Source organism: Drosophila mauritiana, chromosome 4 (genome assembly GCF_004382145.1).
Source record: "Drosophila mauritiana strain mau12 chromosome 4, ASM438214v1, whole genome shotgun sequence".
NCBI classification, from domain to species: Eukaryota; Metazoa; Arthropoda; class Insecta; order Diptera; family Drosophilidae; genus Drosophila; species Drosophila mauritiana.
The window spans coordinates 196,236-217,193 of record NC_046671.1 but is presented as its reverse complement, the minus strand read 5'-3'; the positions used below and the strand labels follow the sequence as shown (position 1 = coordinate 217,193).

General features: G+C 32.6%; 2 protein-coding genes across 18 annotated transcripts; one reads left to right on the top strand and one right to left on the bottom strand.

The window, feature by feature from the left end:
• The first annotated feature begins 446 nt into the window (after positions 1-446).
• Positions 447-5,510, top strand: LOC117146303 (zwei Ig domain protein zig-8). 2 transcript variants are annotated; one of them, XM_033312342.1, is made up of 9 exons: positions 466-540; positions 775-964; positions 1,641-1,756; positions 2,282-2,492; positions 3,546-3,599; positions 3,653-3,755; positions 3,812-3,999; positions 4,058-4,241; positions 5,395-5,510. In XM_033312342.1, exons 2-8 carry the CDS (start codon positions 835-837, stop codon positions 4,192-4,194), a joined length of 939 nt encoding a protein of 312 aa, XP_033168233.1. In that variant the 5' UTR covers positions 466-540; positions 775-834; the 3' UTR covers positions 4,195-4,241; positions 5,395-5,510. The 2 variants fall into 2 exon arrangements, with proteins under 2 accessions (XP_033168232.1, XP_033168233.1); XM_033312341.1 differs by having other exon boundaries at positions 447-964.
• Positions 5,511-7,221: 1,711 nt separating this feature from the next.
• LOC117146299 (putative uncharacterized protein DDB_G0267716) lies at positions 7,222-20,594 on the bottom strand. 16 transcript variants are annotated; one of them, XM_033312319.1, is made up of 13 exons: positions 20,406-20,594; positions 20,054-20,096; positions 19,134-19,703; positions 17,506-17,586; positions 16,555-16,635; positions 15,819-16,106; positions 13,258-13,342; positions 12,823-13,011; positions 10,893-11,111; positions 10,006-10,421; positions 9,837-9,951; positions 8,329-8,745; positions 7,222-7,957 (listed from the first exon to the last, which is right to left on the bottom strand). In XM_033312319.1, exons 2-13 carry the CDS (start codon positions 20,075-20,077, stop codon positions 7,368-7,370), a joined length of 3,075 nt encoding a protein of 1,024 aa, XP_033168210.1. In that variant the 5' UTR covers positions 20,078-20,096; positions 20,406-20,594; the 3' UTR covers positions 7,222-7,367. The 16 variants fall into 16 exon arrangements, with proteins under 16 accessions (XP_033168210.1, XP_033168209.1, XP_033168217.1 ...); XM_033312318.1 differs by having other exon boundaries at positions 20,433-20,594; XM_033312326.1 differs by lacking the exon at positions 19,134-19,703 and having other exon boundaries at positions 20,406-20,593.
• Between the last annotated feature and the right edge of the window lie 364 nt (positions 20,595-20,958).

The window sequence follows — 20,958 nt, the reverse complement described above, 5'->3', positions numbered from 1 at the left end:
TTTCCTTCTCGATATCAAACACTTCTCAGCGAATCTAGTATATCCCTTTAATTTAAGAGTAACTGGTATTTTTTAGGATGAATGCTTACCACTACTATTACCGTTTTTGTGAATGTAACTTTCAGTAGTACATTTTTTTTTAGAAATTTAAGAGGTAAAGGTGCTATGGTCACGCTTATCTGATCTCAGTCTCAAATTGATGTATGCCATTTGTATTCCGCCCATTGCTAATATCATTAAGCCGTATTACCAATAAAAGGAAACTAGAGTACTTAGTATATGACTTCAAATTGTTAAAATTAAAAAATATATATATTAAAATAATTGTAACCTACGCAATCTATAAATATAAAAAATCTATCCTAAATTGTATGATAACACATACATATGTGACAATGGGCATGCGCGAATATTTTCAGGGTTGCAGAATATTAAAAATCTGTATATACAAGTCGTCCTCACAGAAACATTAAAACGTGCTGCTTATGGGTTGTTGAGCTTACCGTTGAAATAATAATTGTCGATGCCAACGAAATAAGTGTAAAGACTGAAAGAGCTTATAAAAATTGAAGCCAGCACGTATAATTGCATGTGCATTAAAAACACAGATCACAATACCGAAAAACTGAATATTATTTGAAAATCCATTAAAAGATTAAAAAATCGATGCCGATACAAAGTTGTTCTTAATAAAAATCTTACGCCAATACGTGTTCTCGCGTGTGCTTAATATCTAACTTATTTATATACTTAACATTTATTATAACTACATAGGTATATGGAATTTCACTCTAAGTAATGCATATCTTTGAAAGACAAATGAATTAAAGCAACATGTCGCGTGGCAAACATGCCACATTCTTAAATAATTCGCCAATTAAAATCAAACCATTCATTATATTAGTCTTGAATTTAAATATATGGTGTCAATATATTAGTGCAACTTCATATTTAAGCGTGAACGGTAAGATACATTTTTAATTAAAAGTTTCCCACTAGAATGATATATATGTTTTTGGCCTTGCGGGAATTTTTTTAATTTTGGTTGGACCCTTTCCCTACTGTAACGCGTACAATAAAAGAAAGTAATGAATACTTGAATACCAAGACAAAAATAATACATGAATCTAATGTACGTATTGTACTTAACAATATACAAATGTGAAAGTATGTTTAAAAAGCAATTGTATTTAAATTATGCTAAATTTAAATTTAAAAAAAGATTTTAATATTGCATTTTACCCATAGTATTTTTACCACCTGAAAGCTTGCTTTGTAAAACATCCTTCGAGAGGAGCTTCGGCTACCAAAAGATGACAACAGTTTCAATGCATTGAATGCCATTGCAATGGCTCGCTCCAGCTTTTAATTTTTTTGCGCCTTTCACCAACAAATGTAAAACTCTTTATGATCGAACTATCGCAAAAGATTTCGCGCATGTATATATAGATGTCGCAAGCTCTTTGTCTTGACCGACACTTCCGTCCATGAAAAGATCGAAAGCTTAAATTCAAATATTTAGCTTCATATTAAGAGACATATAAAATTATTTTTATTTTTTAACTGCAAGGGTATATACGCCTTGGCTTGAATAATTTAGCATCCGATTTCGTTTAACATAAAATACAAATTCATTTTAGACCTAACCAATTCGGAGCGACCTTTCTTTGATGATATCAGCCCGAGAAATGTGTCGGCCGTAGTCGACGAAATCGCAATATTAAGATGTCGGGTTAAAAACAAAGGAAATCGCACGGTAAGTCATTATGGGCTATTTATTTTTATTCTTACATAAGATTATATCGAAACATTTTTATTCGTTTGAAGAGCACATTCGGTTACATGGTAAAAAGCCGACTATACGATTAAGTGATGCAAAATTGTTTGAGGGAGACGTAACCTTAAATTTCAAACTATATTTGGGTTCACACCAGAAGAACGTTTTATTTTTTAAAGGCAGCTTTCTTTCTTCTTTTTTCGCTAGTCCTTATCAACTCTACTCCCATTTTCATCGATCAAGATTGTTTTGAGACGATCACAGGTCTCATATGAATATGTGAAAAAATCATTCAAGTCTTAAGTTTTTCTAGCAAGCTTGCCTATATCTAAACAAATAGGATAAGGAATACATGATAACAACATATTGAAATAGTCAACTTCAGACTCATTTTGTATTGATTCAAATAAGGGTTATCAGATAGCTAAAAATTGCTTATCTATTGCTTGTCATAAAATTGCTTATCTATGTAATATTCCTAATAAATAATATAAATTATTTCAGGTATCATGGATGCGTAAGCGGGACCTTCACATTCTTACAACGAACATTTATACGTACACCGGCGATCAACGATTTTCTGTAATACATCCACCAGGCAGTGAAGATTGGGACTTAAAAATTGATTATGCACAGCCTAGAGACAGTGGCGTATATGAGTGTCAAGTGAATACCGAGCCTAAAATAAATTTAGCAATTTGTTTGCAAATAATAGGTATATATGATCATTTATGAACCAAAAAAAAGATAATAATAACTGTGACGCTCGAGTACTATATATAGAAAAAAAAATTTGGTCGTTGACCGACCATAACGAATAATATAGAAATCAAAAGGCAGCGCATAAACTAGTCTTGGCGATTAAATGGTTTAAATCTAAACACAAATTGGTAAAGCCCTGAGTATAGAGTATTGAGCAATGAATCGCTCGAAATACATATTCAAATGCTATCTATACTGTTTAAGCTTATTTTATTCAAATTCAACACGTTAAGGACCACAGCAAAAGGAAACTTTTTTACTCTATTGGTATTTTCACAAAAACGAAAATATAGATAATTGAGCTACATTTTCATTATAAAGAACTTATTCTAAACATGCATAAATACCATACCTTTTATCACATACGGGTTATTTTTTAAATTTTGTGCCGAAAAATCGTTAAAAATACAACTAATATATTTCAATATCTTAAATTTACTTGTTTGCAATGCTTAAATAGAAATTATTTTAATAAAGCGCGGTATTTACCTTGTTGAATATAAAATAAGATTTTGTCACAAAAGTTGTATCAGATCACAATGGATCATATAATTACTTTAAAACCTGTAATCATCGCGTGAAAAACAGCACTGGTAAATGAAGGTCGAGGAGTTTTTATACTCATTACTTTTAGAGTAAAAGGTCTCGTTTCCAACCATATATAGTATATATATTCAATAGCAGAGTCGACCTGGTCATGTCCGTATGTCTTTCCGTCCGTATGAACGTCGAGATCTTTAAAAGCTAGAAGTTTGAGATTAAGCATACAGATTCTACAGACATAGCGCAGCACATACACATACTGCCATGCCCACTCTAACTCCCACAAATCAATTGGTTTGCCAATTTATATCGATATGCCGAAAACATTTTGCCAACGTCCGACTTGAGTCTGACTGGTTTTTGTTTGATTTAGGCTTTAATTTCACGTAGAAGAATTTATAAATTTTCTTACAAGCAGAAAATGTATTAATTTAATAACTCGTACTTTTCTATAAAATTTTAGCTGACAACGACTTTCAAGACCTTAAAACTAAAAAGCGGTTTTACGACACAAAGTGTAAGGCTTTTTATGGCTTGCTTAAAATTAAAATTATCTGTGATTTTTTAAAGCGGCTAGAGCAAAAATTCTGGGATCGACGGAAATTCATGTAAAACGGGATAGCACTATTGCCCTGGCTTGCTCTGTTAATATACATGCACCATCTGTGATTTGGTAAGAAACCATGATCTTTGTAAGAGATTTTGACGAATTAGTTTACTATCTCAAAGGTATCATGGCTCATCAGTTGTTGACTTTGATTCACTTCGCGGAGGAATAAGTTTAGAAACGGAAAAAACTGATATAGGAACAACGAGTCGATTGATGCTAACGCGAGCCTCATTAAGGGATTCTGGAAATTATACATGCGTTCCAAATGGAGCCATTCCAGCTTCTGTTAGGGTTCACGTTTTAACTGGTAAACACAAACACATATTTCAATTTCATATATTTTTTTTTAAATTTAATTTGGACAGGTGAGCAGCCTGCAGCAATGCAAACAAGTTCTGCCATTCGGAGTGGGGCTTTCACTGCAATGATAACTATCATATCAGCAAAAGTGTTGTTATATATTTCAAGTCTTATGGAGCATGTGTATCTAAGAGAAAGATGACTAACTAACCAATAGAATTTCCATTAAAATATATATATAACATTAAGGTAAGCTAATAGATTTTCATCAACCCTATATAAATCCAATTAACTATAGTTTCGCGTTTTGTTAGCTGTTCTTTGCTTACAAGAAAGGTTTAGGATTAAATATAAACAGACTACGCCTACTCTAACCGCCCAAAAATGCCACACCCACACTTTTGCAAAATGTTTCGATATTTTTTCATATTTTTATTAGTCTTGTAAATTTTTGTTGATTTGCAAAAAAAACTTTTTGACATGGCCACTAAAATTTCCCTGTAAATTTCTATTGATATGCCAGCAACATTTTGCCCTCTTACGCCTATAAGCCGCCCAAAACTTATTCGCCCACCCTTTTGAACAATTAAAAATTTTTCTAGCTCGAGTCCAAGGTCCAGCGCGGTACTGTTAGTTCACGGTTTCCGCTGTGCCGGGGTTCAAGGTCCACTATTTCCCGTTTTAGGTTTAGAAGACATGCAATATAATTTAGATTTAGCTATTTAAAACTGCGTTCATCCTAATAATTTTAATTTATTAAGAATCAAGACCTGAACTTAATCAAGACCAAAGTGATGTTCTCACATCCCTGCATTAATGCAATGTTAATAATTAAGCCTTAAGAAATCATTGCTAGAAAAAGAAAAAACGCCAAATACTTTTATTTTTATCGTTAGCTCGAGGTATTACGTTTCGCCATCTACTTCTTCTATACAATCAAAAAGGAATAGCAAAGAAGGAAACTATATAACTATAACTCGTCCGCAAAAATACACAAGAAATTGCCCTACGAAAAGTCACGTCTGGTTTTGATTATGCCAGTTTGATTAATATTTTCTTTATATTTATTTTTATAACGAAAATTAAAAAAAAGCATAATACCAGATACAAGTTTCCTAATGAATTTGAATAAAAGCTTTTGAAAATCAAACGCTTTTATAATATAGTTAGAAATAGAAATTAAAATTTTCAACGTGCTACAGCTTACTGATCTTGAGAATACGCATTGATTCCTTCCGATATATCGCGAGTCGTGTCAATTACCCGCCCCTATACATACATACACTCATACACTCTCTATTTCTTAGTTTACTAAACTATGTTTTAAAGAAAAAAGTGTGGTTCATGTCGCAATGCTAATTTATTAAAATTATAATAAATTAAATACAGTATATTTTTTCAGATGGCAGCGTGCTCGGGGAGGAACCATTGTAAAATCGCGCTCTGTTTAATGCAAATACGAACACTACATGTAATTCCTATAGTACTATGAAATAAAAACCTATAATAAATATCAAATCCTTCGGTAATGTTATAGACCTGGAAGAGTAAGTACACATAAATCTACCCACATAAACATGAACGCGCACCTTGTCTTGTAGGCATCGTATTGCTTACTTATCTCGACTAATATTCCTTTTCAGACCTCGTCTTGTTATCTACGAATTTGTTGCGAAAGCCAAATTAAAAGAATTAAAGCAACATGCTTTCTACTTCTTAAAAGTCAAATAATTCTTTTAATTTGAAATTTTACAAATAAATATACATATATGTGAATACATAACAATCAAAAATGATAATTCCTTTATCGTGATCTTTTTAATATATTATTATAAAACAATTTTTTTGTTTAATGACGTAGATTCCTGGGACCAACGAATTTAAAATATATTTTTATTTCCGATTCCATTTCGTGTGTCGCTTATGATACGACCATTCCTTTTCACTCGCGTATGTCCAAATATATGTACATATATATATATACATATTCCTTTGGCAGTATAACGCATTCTAGGTCCAACAAGTCTTACTCGAAACCTTCTATTTCAAATCACTATATTTAACGCCGGCATAATCGTTTCTCATTTTATACATTTGCTTTTGAACGACTAGTTTTAGAGGGGGTTGATGTAAGTGTAATAACTTTGGCGACTTAAATAATTAATAATTAATAACCTTCTATTTCAAATCACTATATTTAACGCCGGCATAATCGTTTCTCATTTTATACATTTGCTTTTGAACGACTAGTTTTAGAGGGGGTTGATGTAAGTGTAATAACTTTGGCGACTTAAATAATCAAAACGTATGTTGCGGAATAAAGTTCGTTGGTGTTCAACTAAATAAAGCAAGTCCTAGGTGCTGTACAACATTGAACAATTTAGAGTTTTATACAGTTTTACGATATTGGAGAATACTTTAATGTAAATAATGTGCCAGCTAAATGAAAGAAAGTCTGAAAGAAATCAACTATTTGTGACGAGCACCGCAAAAGCCTTTTTATTTTTTGTATGTACATATGTACATACAGTATGTCAAGAAACTGTTTACACACTGTGAAATATTCAACTTATTACACAGTGTGTTAACACTTGACGACATACTGTATATTGTTTAGCGGAGGTGTCTGCTTTCAGAACTTATGCTGTTTGGCGGTAGGCGTTCCGAGCGTTGAAAATAATTTGGGCGCTTTCTGTGGTCCACCTTTTCAACTGTGTTTATTGCAGTCAGTTCCTTCTGCTTGGTCTTATCGTGTATAACATGTATGTTGCAGGTAAAAGAAAGGGTTGGGATCGGTTCAAAAAAAATATCTATAAATATTCGAAAGCATTCGGATTATACTTATAAAATATAGCTTGAACAACCCACAAACTCTCTGAAACTGTATAAACATTTTCTATTAACTTGCCAATATTAATCACTACGTCCAAAACTTTAAAAATATTGTAAACGGTTTTAATAAAGGTATGTTTCGTATAACATTTAAACATAAATCATTTATTTAAAACTAGTCGCTTACCCGTAACATACTATGAGGAAACGCAAATAACAACAAGAGAGTAAAGGAAAAAACCTCCAGCTCCGTTTCGTGAAAGCAATTCATATACCGTAAAATAAAAGTCATCCAAAAATCCTCATTTACCAATAAAGCACCAGAGGTATTTGCATCATTAAATAACTATTACATCAAAAGTATTAAAATTTTCCGATCTTAAAAAAAGCTGGGCAATTGAAAAAGCTGAAACAATTGCATATATTTTTCGATGTAGTACTATTATAATGTTCAAAGACAAATAAACAAACACATTAAATACATTTTATAATCGTGTAAGTAATTGGCATATGTCGTAAATCGCTTATTTGCTAAAGCAACACCTAAAAATCAGAGTACGGCAGATTTCCAGGTAAGTTGAATTGGCTTGAATAGGACTGTTGCTTGACTGGTATGGATCCCCAACCCTTGGCACATTTGTTAAAGGTTTGCACGTGGTTTGGGAGCGGAGAGGGAGAGCCTCCCTGTAGCAGCACAGATCCTGGAGGCCAGGAAGTCTGTTCATTTAATGAAGTTCCAAAAGGTATTGGCGATGCGTTGCGCACTTGAGAGTTTTGTAGCGCTTTTAGGTACTGTGGACTTCCACTCGTCAATCTTTTCCTATCAGGCTGTTCATATCTAGCAAAACTCTCAACTTTTTCGAGCCCAGGTACTGTTTTTTTATAGCTAGTCGGTGAGTAGGGCTGTTGATTTAGTGTTCCAGTGTTCAACGCAGTTGCCATTGGCATTGATGAAGGAAATTCACCCATACCACCATTTCCAAGAACATTATTATTAGATGACAAGTTGTTCCTTGGAAACGAGCGCGATAAAGTGTCTTCGTATGGCCTTTCAAAATGTTTCCCGTGAATTTCACGCTGCTGTGAAGGTGCTGCATAGCTTGAGAGAGATATTTCTTTCGGAACGTATAAGCCTGCGGAAGAAAGGGGAATCAAGAACTGTTAAATGAAAATTTTATGATGCTGTGTGTAATAAATGTAAAACACGACTGACACACATGTACATATATACATATGTATAAGTTCACATAAATTAGCTTTATTTATTTTAAAAAAAATTAAATTCACTACATAGATGTAGTGCGTAAATAGAATAGTAAGAACGTAATGTTCCTTTACAAATAATAACTTTAAATATATGTACGTTTAACCTTTGAGCAAGCAATTTATCTATCAGTAACGTGCAGTTCCTTAAAGAGTAAACAATTTGTTATTGAACATTTTTCATATGCTTCTACATATACATGTACACAATAACATGACACCACAAACACGTTAGCCTTGCCTTCTATTGTTGCTGCGACATCTCTTAGATCCGTTGTATTTTGTTTCTCAAAAGATTGAATTAATTCACGCACATTTACCTTCTCATCTAAGTCGCAATTGACATTCAGGTCTTCGCCACCTACTAGTTTAAATTCGTTTAGTGGTGTAAAATCGACATGGCTTTCATAAGCATCGGGTTGTAAGACACGAGCACTTTCCCTGTTTCGTAAAATTTCTATTTCAAGGCGTTGGTACTCCAAGAAGTATTTTTGAAAATTTTCGAGGGAATGTAATCGATTCTGCACATCGAAAGCAAAGTTAGATGTCAGCCTCTCTCCAAATATGTAATTAGTAAAGCTAGGATTGCTGTCATCTGGTCTCCCAATATGAGGTTGAGTCTGCCATGATGATTGACTTTCGTTAGATTGAAAAGAGTCTGAAATATTAGTATTACTACAGAAAATACCAAAAAATACCAAAATACCAAGTGGAATCACAGACGATATTCAGCTTTTCAAGACTTGACATCTAATAATTAATGGGTGGGCAAGATAACATATGTATTATTTCAGAAAACTTAATACAATATAATAGTTTTTAGTTTCCTTATTCATGTACATATATATCTTGCTAGTTCAAAACTCTTTACACGGTATTTGATCCCTCTCTGCAATGCCATTAGACTTCACAACATATTTTTTCATTGACTGTAAACCGTGAAACCACCTCGTTGTTAAATATTAATCATTTATATGTACTAAAGACCAAAACACAATTCTGATATTCTGATATGGAGGTATTTGATTCCTATGGTTTCTATGGTTTGACTATGGTTCCAGGGCTCAACACTAATGCAGTTTTCAAAAAATTATAAATACCTAACAGACCTGTGGAACCGAGACCGAGGAACTCCTAAAATAGGTCCACATGGTTGTTAATGATTGACGTTTCTCTAGACGCCCAACATCAATGTCTTCGAGATATGGTAAAGGGTGATGCTAGATTTCCTTAAAAGCATCGAACAGGTGGAAGGAACCGACTCTATAAAGTACATATATTCTTGACCAGGATTACTACCCATCTATCTGCCTGTAGAAACGAGATCTCGGAAATTTTTAAAAGGTTAATATTTTAAATGCTGCTGAACATTCGCGAATTGGCACGACCGATGTGCAAATAACATTTGGTAACGTCAACTTAACGTCCTTTAACAGCTATGATATATACCGAAAACGGCTCTTATTTATGTTATAGAGCTATGCTAATAAAAACAATAGCCAATGACGTTTTTACATTTTCTGATTTCAAGCACCTCATAATTTTTTATTTGATGGCCGGCAGAATTGAATTATTTTTAAGAAAACTTATCAGTCGCGTTCTTTTGACCACTTCAATGTTCCCTTTTGCCTTATGAAACACAAATAAGCATACATACACCTCAGTACGCATGCCTTCAGAAACTAAGAAGCTATTCATGGATTTATAAAATTATGAAATATAATTAGAATATCAGAGGATTTTACTTACCTTTTGGAAGTTCCACACTCCGACCGCCCCAGCCCTGAGCAACGCATGGTGTATATGCAAGATCCCTTTGTGGATTCGATGGTACAATGACTGATCGTGGCGAGGAAGCAATGGCCTGCGAAAACATTATTAACATTTTATTAAAGTAGATGAATTGGGAGACTCATACATTTGTATGGCGTCTTGAAGAACCATGAGGCATGGGCTCATTAGCGTCCGTCCAGTCCTTACTATCAGTTTGGGAAGTCGGAATTGCTGTTAAGGCAGGCGGTGAAAAGCTCTTGGTATCCTCTAGAAACGCTGAGCTCGCTGAACCAGTTTGCAATGCTGCTTTCCAAGGAGACTGAACGACTTGAAGTCCTGGTTTTGAATACTTCTCAATTAGCTGATTTTGATGAATATTCAATTGGACGCGGTGCTTCCCAGCATCAGAATACGCCGGCAAAATGTTTGGACTTAGAACAGGCCTTTGTTGATACTGCTGGAAATCTGGAATACCAGATGGATGATATTGAGTCCCTGAATGGGATTCATCGACTACCCAATTATCAGCCTTTCTGCGGCGCTTTGCAAAAAGTTCTGCACCTTCATATTTGATGAAGTTGGTTGTACTCAAGTTGAAGGCGTTGGCAGCGGAGTCGTCGGAAGGGCGGCAGGAGCGGCGGCAGCGGTAGGGGAAGCATAAGTGATAAAGCATGGCAAACGAATTTTATATTATTTACTTAGCTGTACCGTTTTACAAAATTGTATATCAAAATAATATTTGTAAAACAAGTTATAATTTTCTTGGATATAATTAGTTTTAGAACTTGAATTAGAAGGAATTTTGAAAAAGCGTAAGATATTAACGACAGCTTATGTACACTAAAGTCAAATGGTCTAATACAAAATTCCAGAAACTGGATTAATAAATTACATGTTTTATTGTAACATTGAAAGTCAGAAATTTAATTCGACTTAATTTAAAATTAAAAATTTAATAAAGTTGTAAGTCAAATAGTTTTCTTTTGTTGCTATAAATAGTTTATCTCATCACATCTAAATTTAGAAAATTACCTCGTCCTTGATGAAGTTGAAGTGCAGTTATTAGTTCAGCGCAATTGTCAGGCGATAGAAGGCCAGCTTCAACGTTAATTAAATCTTTTAGCGAATTATAATCACGAACTTTTCCGTTTGGGTTCATTATAAGCTTTAGCGGTATTTTTTCCAATTTCGCAACCTCCATTGTAGATTTTGTTTCAGAATTTTCTTTAAATGGATTTATAGCATCATTCCCTGAATATGTAAATTATTGTATACTTAAAAATTATGACGTTGTAGATTCTTGTATGCAAATTTTAAATGATTATATAAACATTTTGAAAAAACATTTGGAAAAAATAGTATTTTATAAGTATGTTTTAATAAGTTAACTACATATATGTTATCATTTTAAACCGGTTTTCATATGTATCTACTCATCCTCATCCAGAAGTACATTCGTTTCTAAGCTGTAACTATAAAAATTTGATAGTAGCTCCGGAACGTGTATTTTTAACTTACACGAAAAAGAAAAAATAAACTTTAATAAATATTGTAATTAGGATGGAAATATTCTAACAATTCGCAAAAAATAAAATGCGAAAGTTAAATTGAAATACGGTAGAAAATGTATATCCAAAATGTATATATATGTGATTGGTGTACATTTTAAACCGTTACTTTGAAACCGTTAACATATTTAATTTGTAGACTTTCCAATGAGCTTTTCAATATAATATTTATAATGAACTAAGTTTTGTATGGAAAATGCATCCAGTCGCTTTTTTTAATGGTAAAAAAAACAATACGAAAGTAAAATTTTTTTCTGCTGATTGGAATCTCTTAGTAAAATCCCTATCCGTCTGTTCGTTACAAGGAAAACTAGTTTCTAAGTTTAGTTTATCTGAATGAAGATGAAATATTCCAACAATGTCCAAAACGTCTTCTTTCTATTACAAATCGTATATGAGTCAAAAGGGGACGAGTTAGACCGCTATATCATATCATTCTTAACATAGAAAACAGAAAATATTAAAAAAAAAATTACGTTCGTTGTTTTATCAATAAGTGTTTTAACCCGGTATACAACTTTTTTTTATAATAAATAAATATATTATTAATACATATATTTACTGTAGGACGAATAATGCCTAGTTTTTAAAGAGCAAACAAAAGTTAGCCGATTTTTACTGGTAAGTAAAAGTTATTTTTTCCCACCATTATTTGGAAAATCCTAAACTTATTTTGTTTGTATTTATTAGCTCCATATAAGAAATTTGACCTTATCCACTTTGAAAACGCAGTTTGGCTGAAAAAAACTATAAATAACTCAAATTCGTTCAAAAGACTCGCAATATATGTCGTTGTTAAACAAAAACACTTAACAAATTTTGTGTAAATACCACCAATTAAAAATATGCTCATTCGGCATGCGGCTGTTGAACGTGGCCGAGAGAGCAAATGTGTAAGTAAGTCATTCTTAGTCAGAAAAGTTATTAGTATTAAAACTTTTGCACCTATGTTGGAGGAGCAATCGTCACTTGTATTTTTTTAATATTTTTAAAATATTTGCTTTTATGTTATATTATTCAAGGCGAGCGTTTACATTACATTACAACTATCAAGACTGCACGGAACGTGATTTATTACTAGGGAACATACTAATACATTAATTTTATTTACCGTATAAACAAATGAATTTAAGTTTATGTTAAACCAAGTTAAAAAATAATCGTTTTATTATACACATTTATTTAAAAAACTTGATTTTATAGACAAAAAATCTACATACAACGCCAACTAAAAATAAAATGGAGAATCCCTGTTATAGTGCAGAGTTAGAGTAATTAGATTTTTCTTGACCACTACTAAAAGTTGCAATCAGTGTTATAATAATACAATTGTAGGAACTGGAAGTGATTAATAACTGACTGACAACAAAAAAGTTTGAAAACACAACCATTACCTTGAGATCTACCTTCATGAACCCATTTGTCTGAGCGTTTTTTGCGATTGACATACATAGACTGACCCTTAGATGTTTGATTACTTATATCGCTTAACGAATGTGAAATTCTTCGTGCTAGCTCGACTTGGTCTTCCACTGTAGGGTGTAGTGTTGGAGAATAAAATGCAGACGAGGCATATAGCTTTCCTATTTTAAATAAGTTTATTATTGTTGTTAAAATATTTCTACTATAGTTTTATTTTAAAGGCGATACGTAAATAAATTGCCTAAGCGTTTTTGTAGCATGCGATGTCGCTCTTTTAATCTAATAGAATTAAAAATTTAGGTAAACGCAAATTATTCATGTTGTTAGATAGCATAAGTAAAGGTACTATAGTAAGACTCTTACGTATCACCTTATCTTAATAATAAGAATCATATCATTGAACTTACGATTTTTAGGTAATATTTCAGCAGCATCGGTCGCAGGTGTAAATATTTTTCGCAAATCAACCGTTTTCGACACATTGGCGTATTCCTAAATTAAAAGACAGAATTAAACATGAAATATGCTCATATTTTGCGACCATTTCTCCAAAGGGTATTTATAATTTCTTTTCTTTCTTTTACTTAATTATGCAGATACATAGTTCATATGTATGTACGCATAATTTATTTTTAATCTATTTCTTTTGGAATTATTGACCAATAAGTTTGGAAATGGAAGCAAAAGATGAAAATGTAATATTTGGAAGGAATTACAGTACTTTCCTTTCCTGCCAAAGCTGCTTACTAAGGTTTAATAAATATTGACGTTTACTAGGATCAATAAGATCACTTGGACGATAACCCCTTTTTTTCTCTACTGTACAATTCATATTATTATGTACAACTATCAATATTTATTTGAATTTAATAGTAACGAAATGTATTGACGACTGTGTTCTTAAGCAAAAAGAGAATTACAAAAAATTAACACTTCTTCCAATTCAAATTTATATATGCATACAAACAGAGTGTATACTTTTCTGTATAGCGCGCAATGTGAACGTTCGAAAAGTTCATAAAATGCTAAATATAGAATCTCTTTGGGCATGTGCGTCAAAGAGCGTATATATATATTGTATATACAATGCCTAAATATAACACCGGAGTCGTAAGAACGAATAATTTAAATATATTTCCTTGGTGCTCTAATCCACAAATGCTGTAATTAACAGCATTTTTAGAAATAATTTAAATAGGATTTGATTGGCTTACAAATTTTAATAGAAAACCAACCTGATAAGTCTATAATATGATTAGTTTTACATTATCCATATTAATAAAAATTAAGTAGGCTCGCTACTGTGTAATTAATAGACTTCGGGTGTCTAAGGACTTCTTTGGTGTTCTCTTTTCGAATGTCGCGGAAATATATTAATTACTTATCGTTTATCAACAAAAGCATTACGAGGATTCAAGTCATGACAGTCGCACCAGCGTATGTAGAATACATATTTGGAATTGGCTAGCTGGTTGCTAGCTGGACGGCAGAGCCCACCCACACCAAGAGTGGGGGCTCAAAGATCTATCTATACGAATTCGAGTTTACTGGGCTCCTCGAAATTAAAGCGTTCGCCCCTGCCTTTATTTTGTCTGTCGGCTTGTCGATTAGTATAAGTCTTCGATATAGAAAAACTTTTTTAACAAACAAAAACGCCTCTAAACACACAATTTTACATTCGCTACTCATGAAGTAAAATGATATACTAGACTCGTTAAAAATATTAACAGGTTAACAGGAATGGATAATTCCGTCACTATATATATACACATATATATTTTCTTGACGACGATCAGTAAGGAATCGATTTGAACACGCCCGCCGGCCTGTCTATCCACGTAAAAGTATGGATTTCGTAAAATATTAAAGCTGGGAAGCTATGATAGTGTATTTGAAAAGATTGTCACGCCCACGTGATTGTCACGCCCACGCCTACAAATCACTTTTGAAGAGTCTTTATATCTGTTTTGAAGCTTGTTGAAGCTTGCACTGCGCAACCAGTCCTGTGGTGGTTCCTGTAAAGAAACAAATTTATGTTTCTAGGCAGGGAAGCCCTGATTATTAGCTGATATATTCCTCTGATATACAAGGCCACACAAAATCTGATAACATGGAAATGGAAATATTTAGCTTTTCTTAAAATGTAACGAGCCATACCAGATGTTTAAGAGATTTTTGGCCGGATATTATGGCGGACTAATCAGTTGAAGAAGAAACAAACGAACAACACCGGTTAACGAAAACGCGTTAAAGACATCAAACTCTTGGACAACTCACCTAGGCGGCAAAACCCACGGTGGTAGTGGTCAGCTCTCATATTAATTATCAATAACAATCAGGACGTATGACACCAAACAAAACGTGAAACCAATACTCGCATCTCACCAATTTATAACTCGAACAATAACGCAAGAAGTAAGAAAGGCCCAAAGAACCAAATAATAAAATTAATAATAACAAAAATGATATGCTAAGAATTCCCAATTAACCCAAGTCAATTACAGCTGAAACACACCCTTTAAAATGTTTTGAAGCCGTAGGAACTTTCGCAATACCTTCGCTCAAAGATGTCGAGCCCAACGGGTGCATGAAGGTCATCAAGGGACAAGAATTTTTGAACTATGGTAAATGCCATCTAATCAACACTGACACTTGTAGACGTTTGGAACAGGGTAGATTTAGTGAATAATATATAGTCTATCAAAAAGAGAAAAGCAAAATCACTTTTCGTCCCTAAAGTTGATATCAATCCAAAAATTATTTAAATTGTTGGCGTGACATCTTTTCCGGCTTGTGGGTGGTCGATCGAATTGTACTTGTGTTATTGAGTTATATCCGTTACTCGACTAAAATATACATTTTGGTGTTTCTTCGACAAGGCAAACACATAGTTAGATTAAATAATAAAATATGTTTAAAGAAGTCAGTGTTCTAGGCCGGTAAAAATATTGTTTTGAACTGTACTTACTTTACTGGCGATATTCTTCTGATACAGTGTCGATGTGGGTCCGCCGCGCTCATTTTGATATTGACTGTGTAAGTCGAGCTCTCCACTTTGGCAATCATTATGTTCAAGCTGATTTTGTGCACTAAGCTGCTTAGCTAGGATCTGCTGCTTATGGATTTCATTTGCCAGATCGTTCTGTTTCTGAATGAGCTTCAGTTCTTGTTCTTTCAGCTGTGTTATTTTTTCCTGCGCTTTTATATTTATATCTATATCCGATATAATGTTCAGAATTTGGCTATTAAAATCTTCCTGCAATGTACAAATTCGGAAGACACACAATAGCTCAATGGAAAAAGAAAAAATACATTTATTATTGTAATGTGTTTTGAAGTTTTTTGTTAGGGACGGTAATCTGCGCGAATGATTCTCGACCACTTGTTAGCTCATTCGGATAACAAAAAAATTGGAGAAATTGGAAAGTTGAGAATGTTTGTATCTTAATTAGAGCCAAAAGTTCTCCGACCTTATATAGAATTACACATTTCTTCATCAATATCAACAGCCAGCCGAGTTAGCTTAGTTCATCCGTGATTAGTCTCTCTATTTTAAGCTATGGCCAATTTGACAAGAAAAATTGCTTTTCAAAGCTACAATATTAAGAAGTGGTGCATAGGCACAAATACATATGAAAAAGTTTTGATATATTTTATCTGCGTTTAAAATAAAATGAGATGCATTGAAGTACAAAGATACTTACAGGTTTATTTTGCGAAATAAGGTCTGCTTTATTGTTTTCTGCCGTCAAATCAAATGCACTGGATGTTTGGTCATTGACATTCTAAAAAAAAGTAATTTTTGAACGTCCAATCAAAATTAATCATTATTAATTGATTGATGATATGCACGATGCTTTAAGTAATTTTTGGAAGCTCCATATTCTAATAATAAAGGGTCAATATTTTCAATGAATTCCAGTAATTGATTAGAATATGTAACACACGCGAGTAAACAGCACTGTGTAAGGAGCTTTGGCCTTTAGAAACATAAACTTTGTAAACATCTGCGAAACATTTATTTTCAAATTAATATTATTCAATTTAAAAAAATCAAATTATATATTATTATTCCGGTTGATAACAGGACGATTTCAATGATCAACACCCGTCTTTTAATGTACAACAAAATTTTATGCTTATAAGCCTATTTATTAGCTTGTAGTGTAGTTTTTACAAAATCACAGACTCAGAAATAATCTGTCATAATACATTTTAATATAAACAAACGAGAATGCTATAGTCTAGTTCCCCGACTATGAGAAACGTTTCAACGAGTTTCAACGAAACTAGTATACCCTTTTACTCTACGAGCAACGGTTATAAAAACTTGAGAGCAGTGATTCAAGTGTTTTACTCTATCAAAAACCGATCTAATTATTTAAATAATTCTTTATTAACATTCAATTGTTTCTTGAATGTCAGAAAGCAAGAATGCACCCAGCACAAGATTATTTTCTGGTGTTGCCACCCCCCAATTTTTTTAATTTGGTCTAATATGCCTTTTCAATTTCTATCGGTATGCCAAAACAATTGTGGTTATGCCCTCCCAAATGCACAAAAATTATTTTTACGTCACAAAAGTTAATTTAAAGAAGTGTTTATATTTTTTAAAATTTACACCTCAATTTTTATTGAAATGAGATATTACTTACCGGTTCATTTAACAAAACAAGGTCTGCTTTAGTGTTTCCGGTCGACAAATCATTTGCAATGGATGTTGGGTCATTGACATTCTAAAAATAAAGTCAATTTTTAAGATCCAATCGAAATTGATAATGTATGAATTGCACGAAGCTGTAAGTAAAGCTGCGTATTAAAATAACGAATTGCAGCTAATAAACCATTTTTTATAATAATTTATAAATCAATTATAATATTAAACATATGCAATTAAACAAGGAGTTGTAGTCATTTGCCTTATGTCTGACGAAATTTACTCTGTATAAGCCAAATATCACTAAATATTATTAGCTTGTACTCAAATATACGCGTTATACCTAGATTGATATCCATGCAGAGTCAGCCTTGCGTATTTTATCACATAAGGTTTGAGTACCGTTATTAAGAAAAAATGATTTTTCGCATAGATCTGCGTATTTCCCCTCCGTATTCGGCTCTGTAAAGCACATAGTTATAAAGCTTGACATATTCCTATTTCCAACATAATTTTTTAAAACGCACTTTAAAACAAGAACGAATGCTATAGTTGAGTTCCCCGACTATGAGATACCCGTTACTCGGCTAGTGTGAATGCGAAGGCGAAATTTCACAATTTTTCCGGGATATCGATAGATATTGGGGAATAAAATGAGAAAAAAATTTAAAAATTGTTTAAAAGTGTGGGCGGACCGTTTTGTGCGTTTTGTAGGTGAGAAGATGGGCGTGGCCACAGTTTTTTTGATATACAGATAAAAATTGGCAAGACAAACAAGTTTTTGGAGGCTTTAGGACGTTAGAGTGGACGTGCCACAAAACGTGCCAAAAAACAGTTTTTTGGCAAATTTATGTACGGCTTGTGGGCGTTAGAGTTTCATGACTATGTATGCTAAATCTCAACCTTCTAGCTTTTATAGCTTCTGAGATCTCGACTTTCATACGGACAGGCGGACATTTCCAGATGGACTCGGCTATCGATCCAGATCAAGAATATATGTATATACGTTATATAGTCGGAAACGCTTCCTTCTGACTGTGACATATTTTTCAAAGAATCTAGTATACCCTTTTACTCTACGAGTAACCGGTTTAAAATTATGCAAAAGTGTGGGGATGGCAGTTTCCGCGGTTGATTTACATTGGAGTATGAGTGCTAATCTTTTAAAATCATCTTGCAGAAATGTCACTGGTACAATAGTCCACAAGATCTTGAAGTTTATATGGACAGACAGACGAAAATGGCGACAACAATTCTAAAAGAGATCCTGATCTCGGTTACGTTTCCTTCCGCCTTTTATCCGATTTTTAATAATACGAGAAATCCGGAAATGAAGTCCTACAACTTCTTTGAATTTCTTCAAACATATGAAAATGTTTCAACTTCAAACTTCATCTACTTTACCTAAATCATGTTTTAAATATTATTGACTTAGATCGAAAGTACCTTTTTATGTCACAAGTATACATATACAAGTCATAAATAAATCTAGCCGATGTAGGGTATTTGGTAAGTTAAGGCAGCATTTGCTTTACTTTTATCTTTATAAATATTATGTTAAATAAGAAACATTTTAAAAGCTTGAAGGCGATAATTTAAATCTGTTATTCTTAAAAATACAAATACTTTTTCCTCCGAAGATTTAGTGTACTGTGATTTGCAAACTTCGATAGCTTTGTCTTCTTCTCCTTTAATTAGAATGTTCGACGTGTCTAGAGCGGCTGATTCGTTTTCCGCATTCGATGAATTTTCACCAACAGTACTCCCATCTATCAAATCCAACTCTAAATTATTCTCAGAAACGGTGGGCAAATTTTCCACAGATAATGATGGGTCCGTTTTAATAGATGCATCTATAATAATAGGGTTATTGGATTCGGAGTCTTTTATGTCAACAGTTCTCTCCACATCCGATGAGGTAATATCCATAGACGGCTTATTAATTAGTGTAGCTGTGTTTTCTTCCAAATTTGTTGTATTTTTTTCTTCTGAAATTTCTGAATCTTCAGATTCGCTTTCTTCATTTTTTAGATCGTCATCATCTTCATTATCTCTTGAAGTGACGGGTTTATCAAAACCACTGTCAATATAAGATTCCAATTGATTTTCATTGAGGTTATCATTATTTTGGGGAGTAGTTTTAGTCTCATCAGCGTAATCTATTTGGGTTCCGATTTTTGTAGCAATTTCTTTCTCCTTTAGATTGTAGAAAATATGTGTTTGTCAAGTTTATTTCTATTTATTTGATAAACGGTTATTTATAAATAAAAATAAATATAAAAATAAAATAAATAAAAATAAAAATCATGACAAAAAAACATAAATTATATATTTTAATAATTAAAAATTACAATAAGCTATTTAACTAAATGTTTTACCATTTTCTCATTAAGAAAATTGTCAAATGTAAGTGTATTAAGATGTGGGAAACAAGTTCAGAAAGAAATGAAGTCTTGTAAAAAATCTAAGAACTTTTAATTGTTTTATTATAGGTAAATACTGAATAATACTGAAATAATTAAATAAATATTGCTTTTTTGACTTACCTCAATATTTAAAGTAGAATCCATTTCTAAAATCTGTACAAATCTATAAAATAATAATGAAATGTAGGGAAAGGAATTTATATTTGTATCGTATCAACAGGTAGGCCGGTCTTACATTAATATAAATGTTTTACGTATGTAATTTCTAATAAAGCATATGCAACACACACACAGTTATAAAACATAGCATTTTATGCTGAATGTAAATACATATACAGACACTCAAATAAAGTTCGTTGGTGCTGTTATTATGTAATACATAATGAGAACCATATCCAACATGAATGTAAATTTCGCTTTAACCACACTAACTTTTCTTTTTTTAATATCCACAATAATAATTTACACGTACATATATCAGATATATCCTTTTACTTGCCTATTTCCCAATTTTATTTGTTAAAAATATATTTACTGCAAACAATACTGTAGTATCGAATTATTGAATGATAATAATACAACTAAAATCTGTATAGGCCAATAGAACGAACATGAATTCATGCGCCCGCCTTTAAGAATATGATTGCACATCAAAGATAGCTTCCACACTGTCCACATGCTTATTTACTTGATTATCGGCTCGTTCGCATAGAGCGATTTAGGAAATGTATATTTAAAAGTCACACACAAGTACATATATTTTCACAAATACAAAAATATTTTCTCGTTAATTTATATGTATGTATATATACATATTTGTTCAGCAAGCAAGCGCATCGATGAGAGCCCCTTTTATCGTAACGGAGTACTTTATTTACTATTCTTATAATTATAAGTCGCAGTGTCTTATATGCATTTACATACATACTTGTTTTTTTAAAACTGAAATTTACAAATGAGTAAAGTGCGAAACATCTTCAAGTTAATATCGTCCAAATTTAATTATATTAAAAGTTAATTCGTAA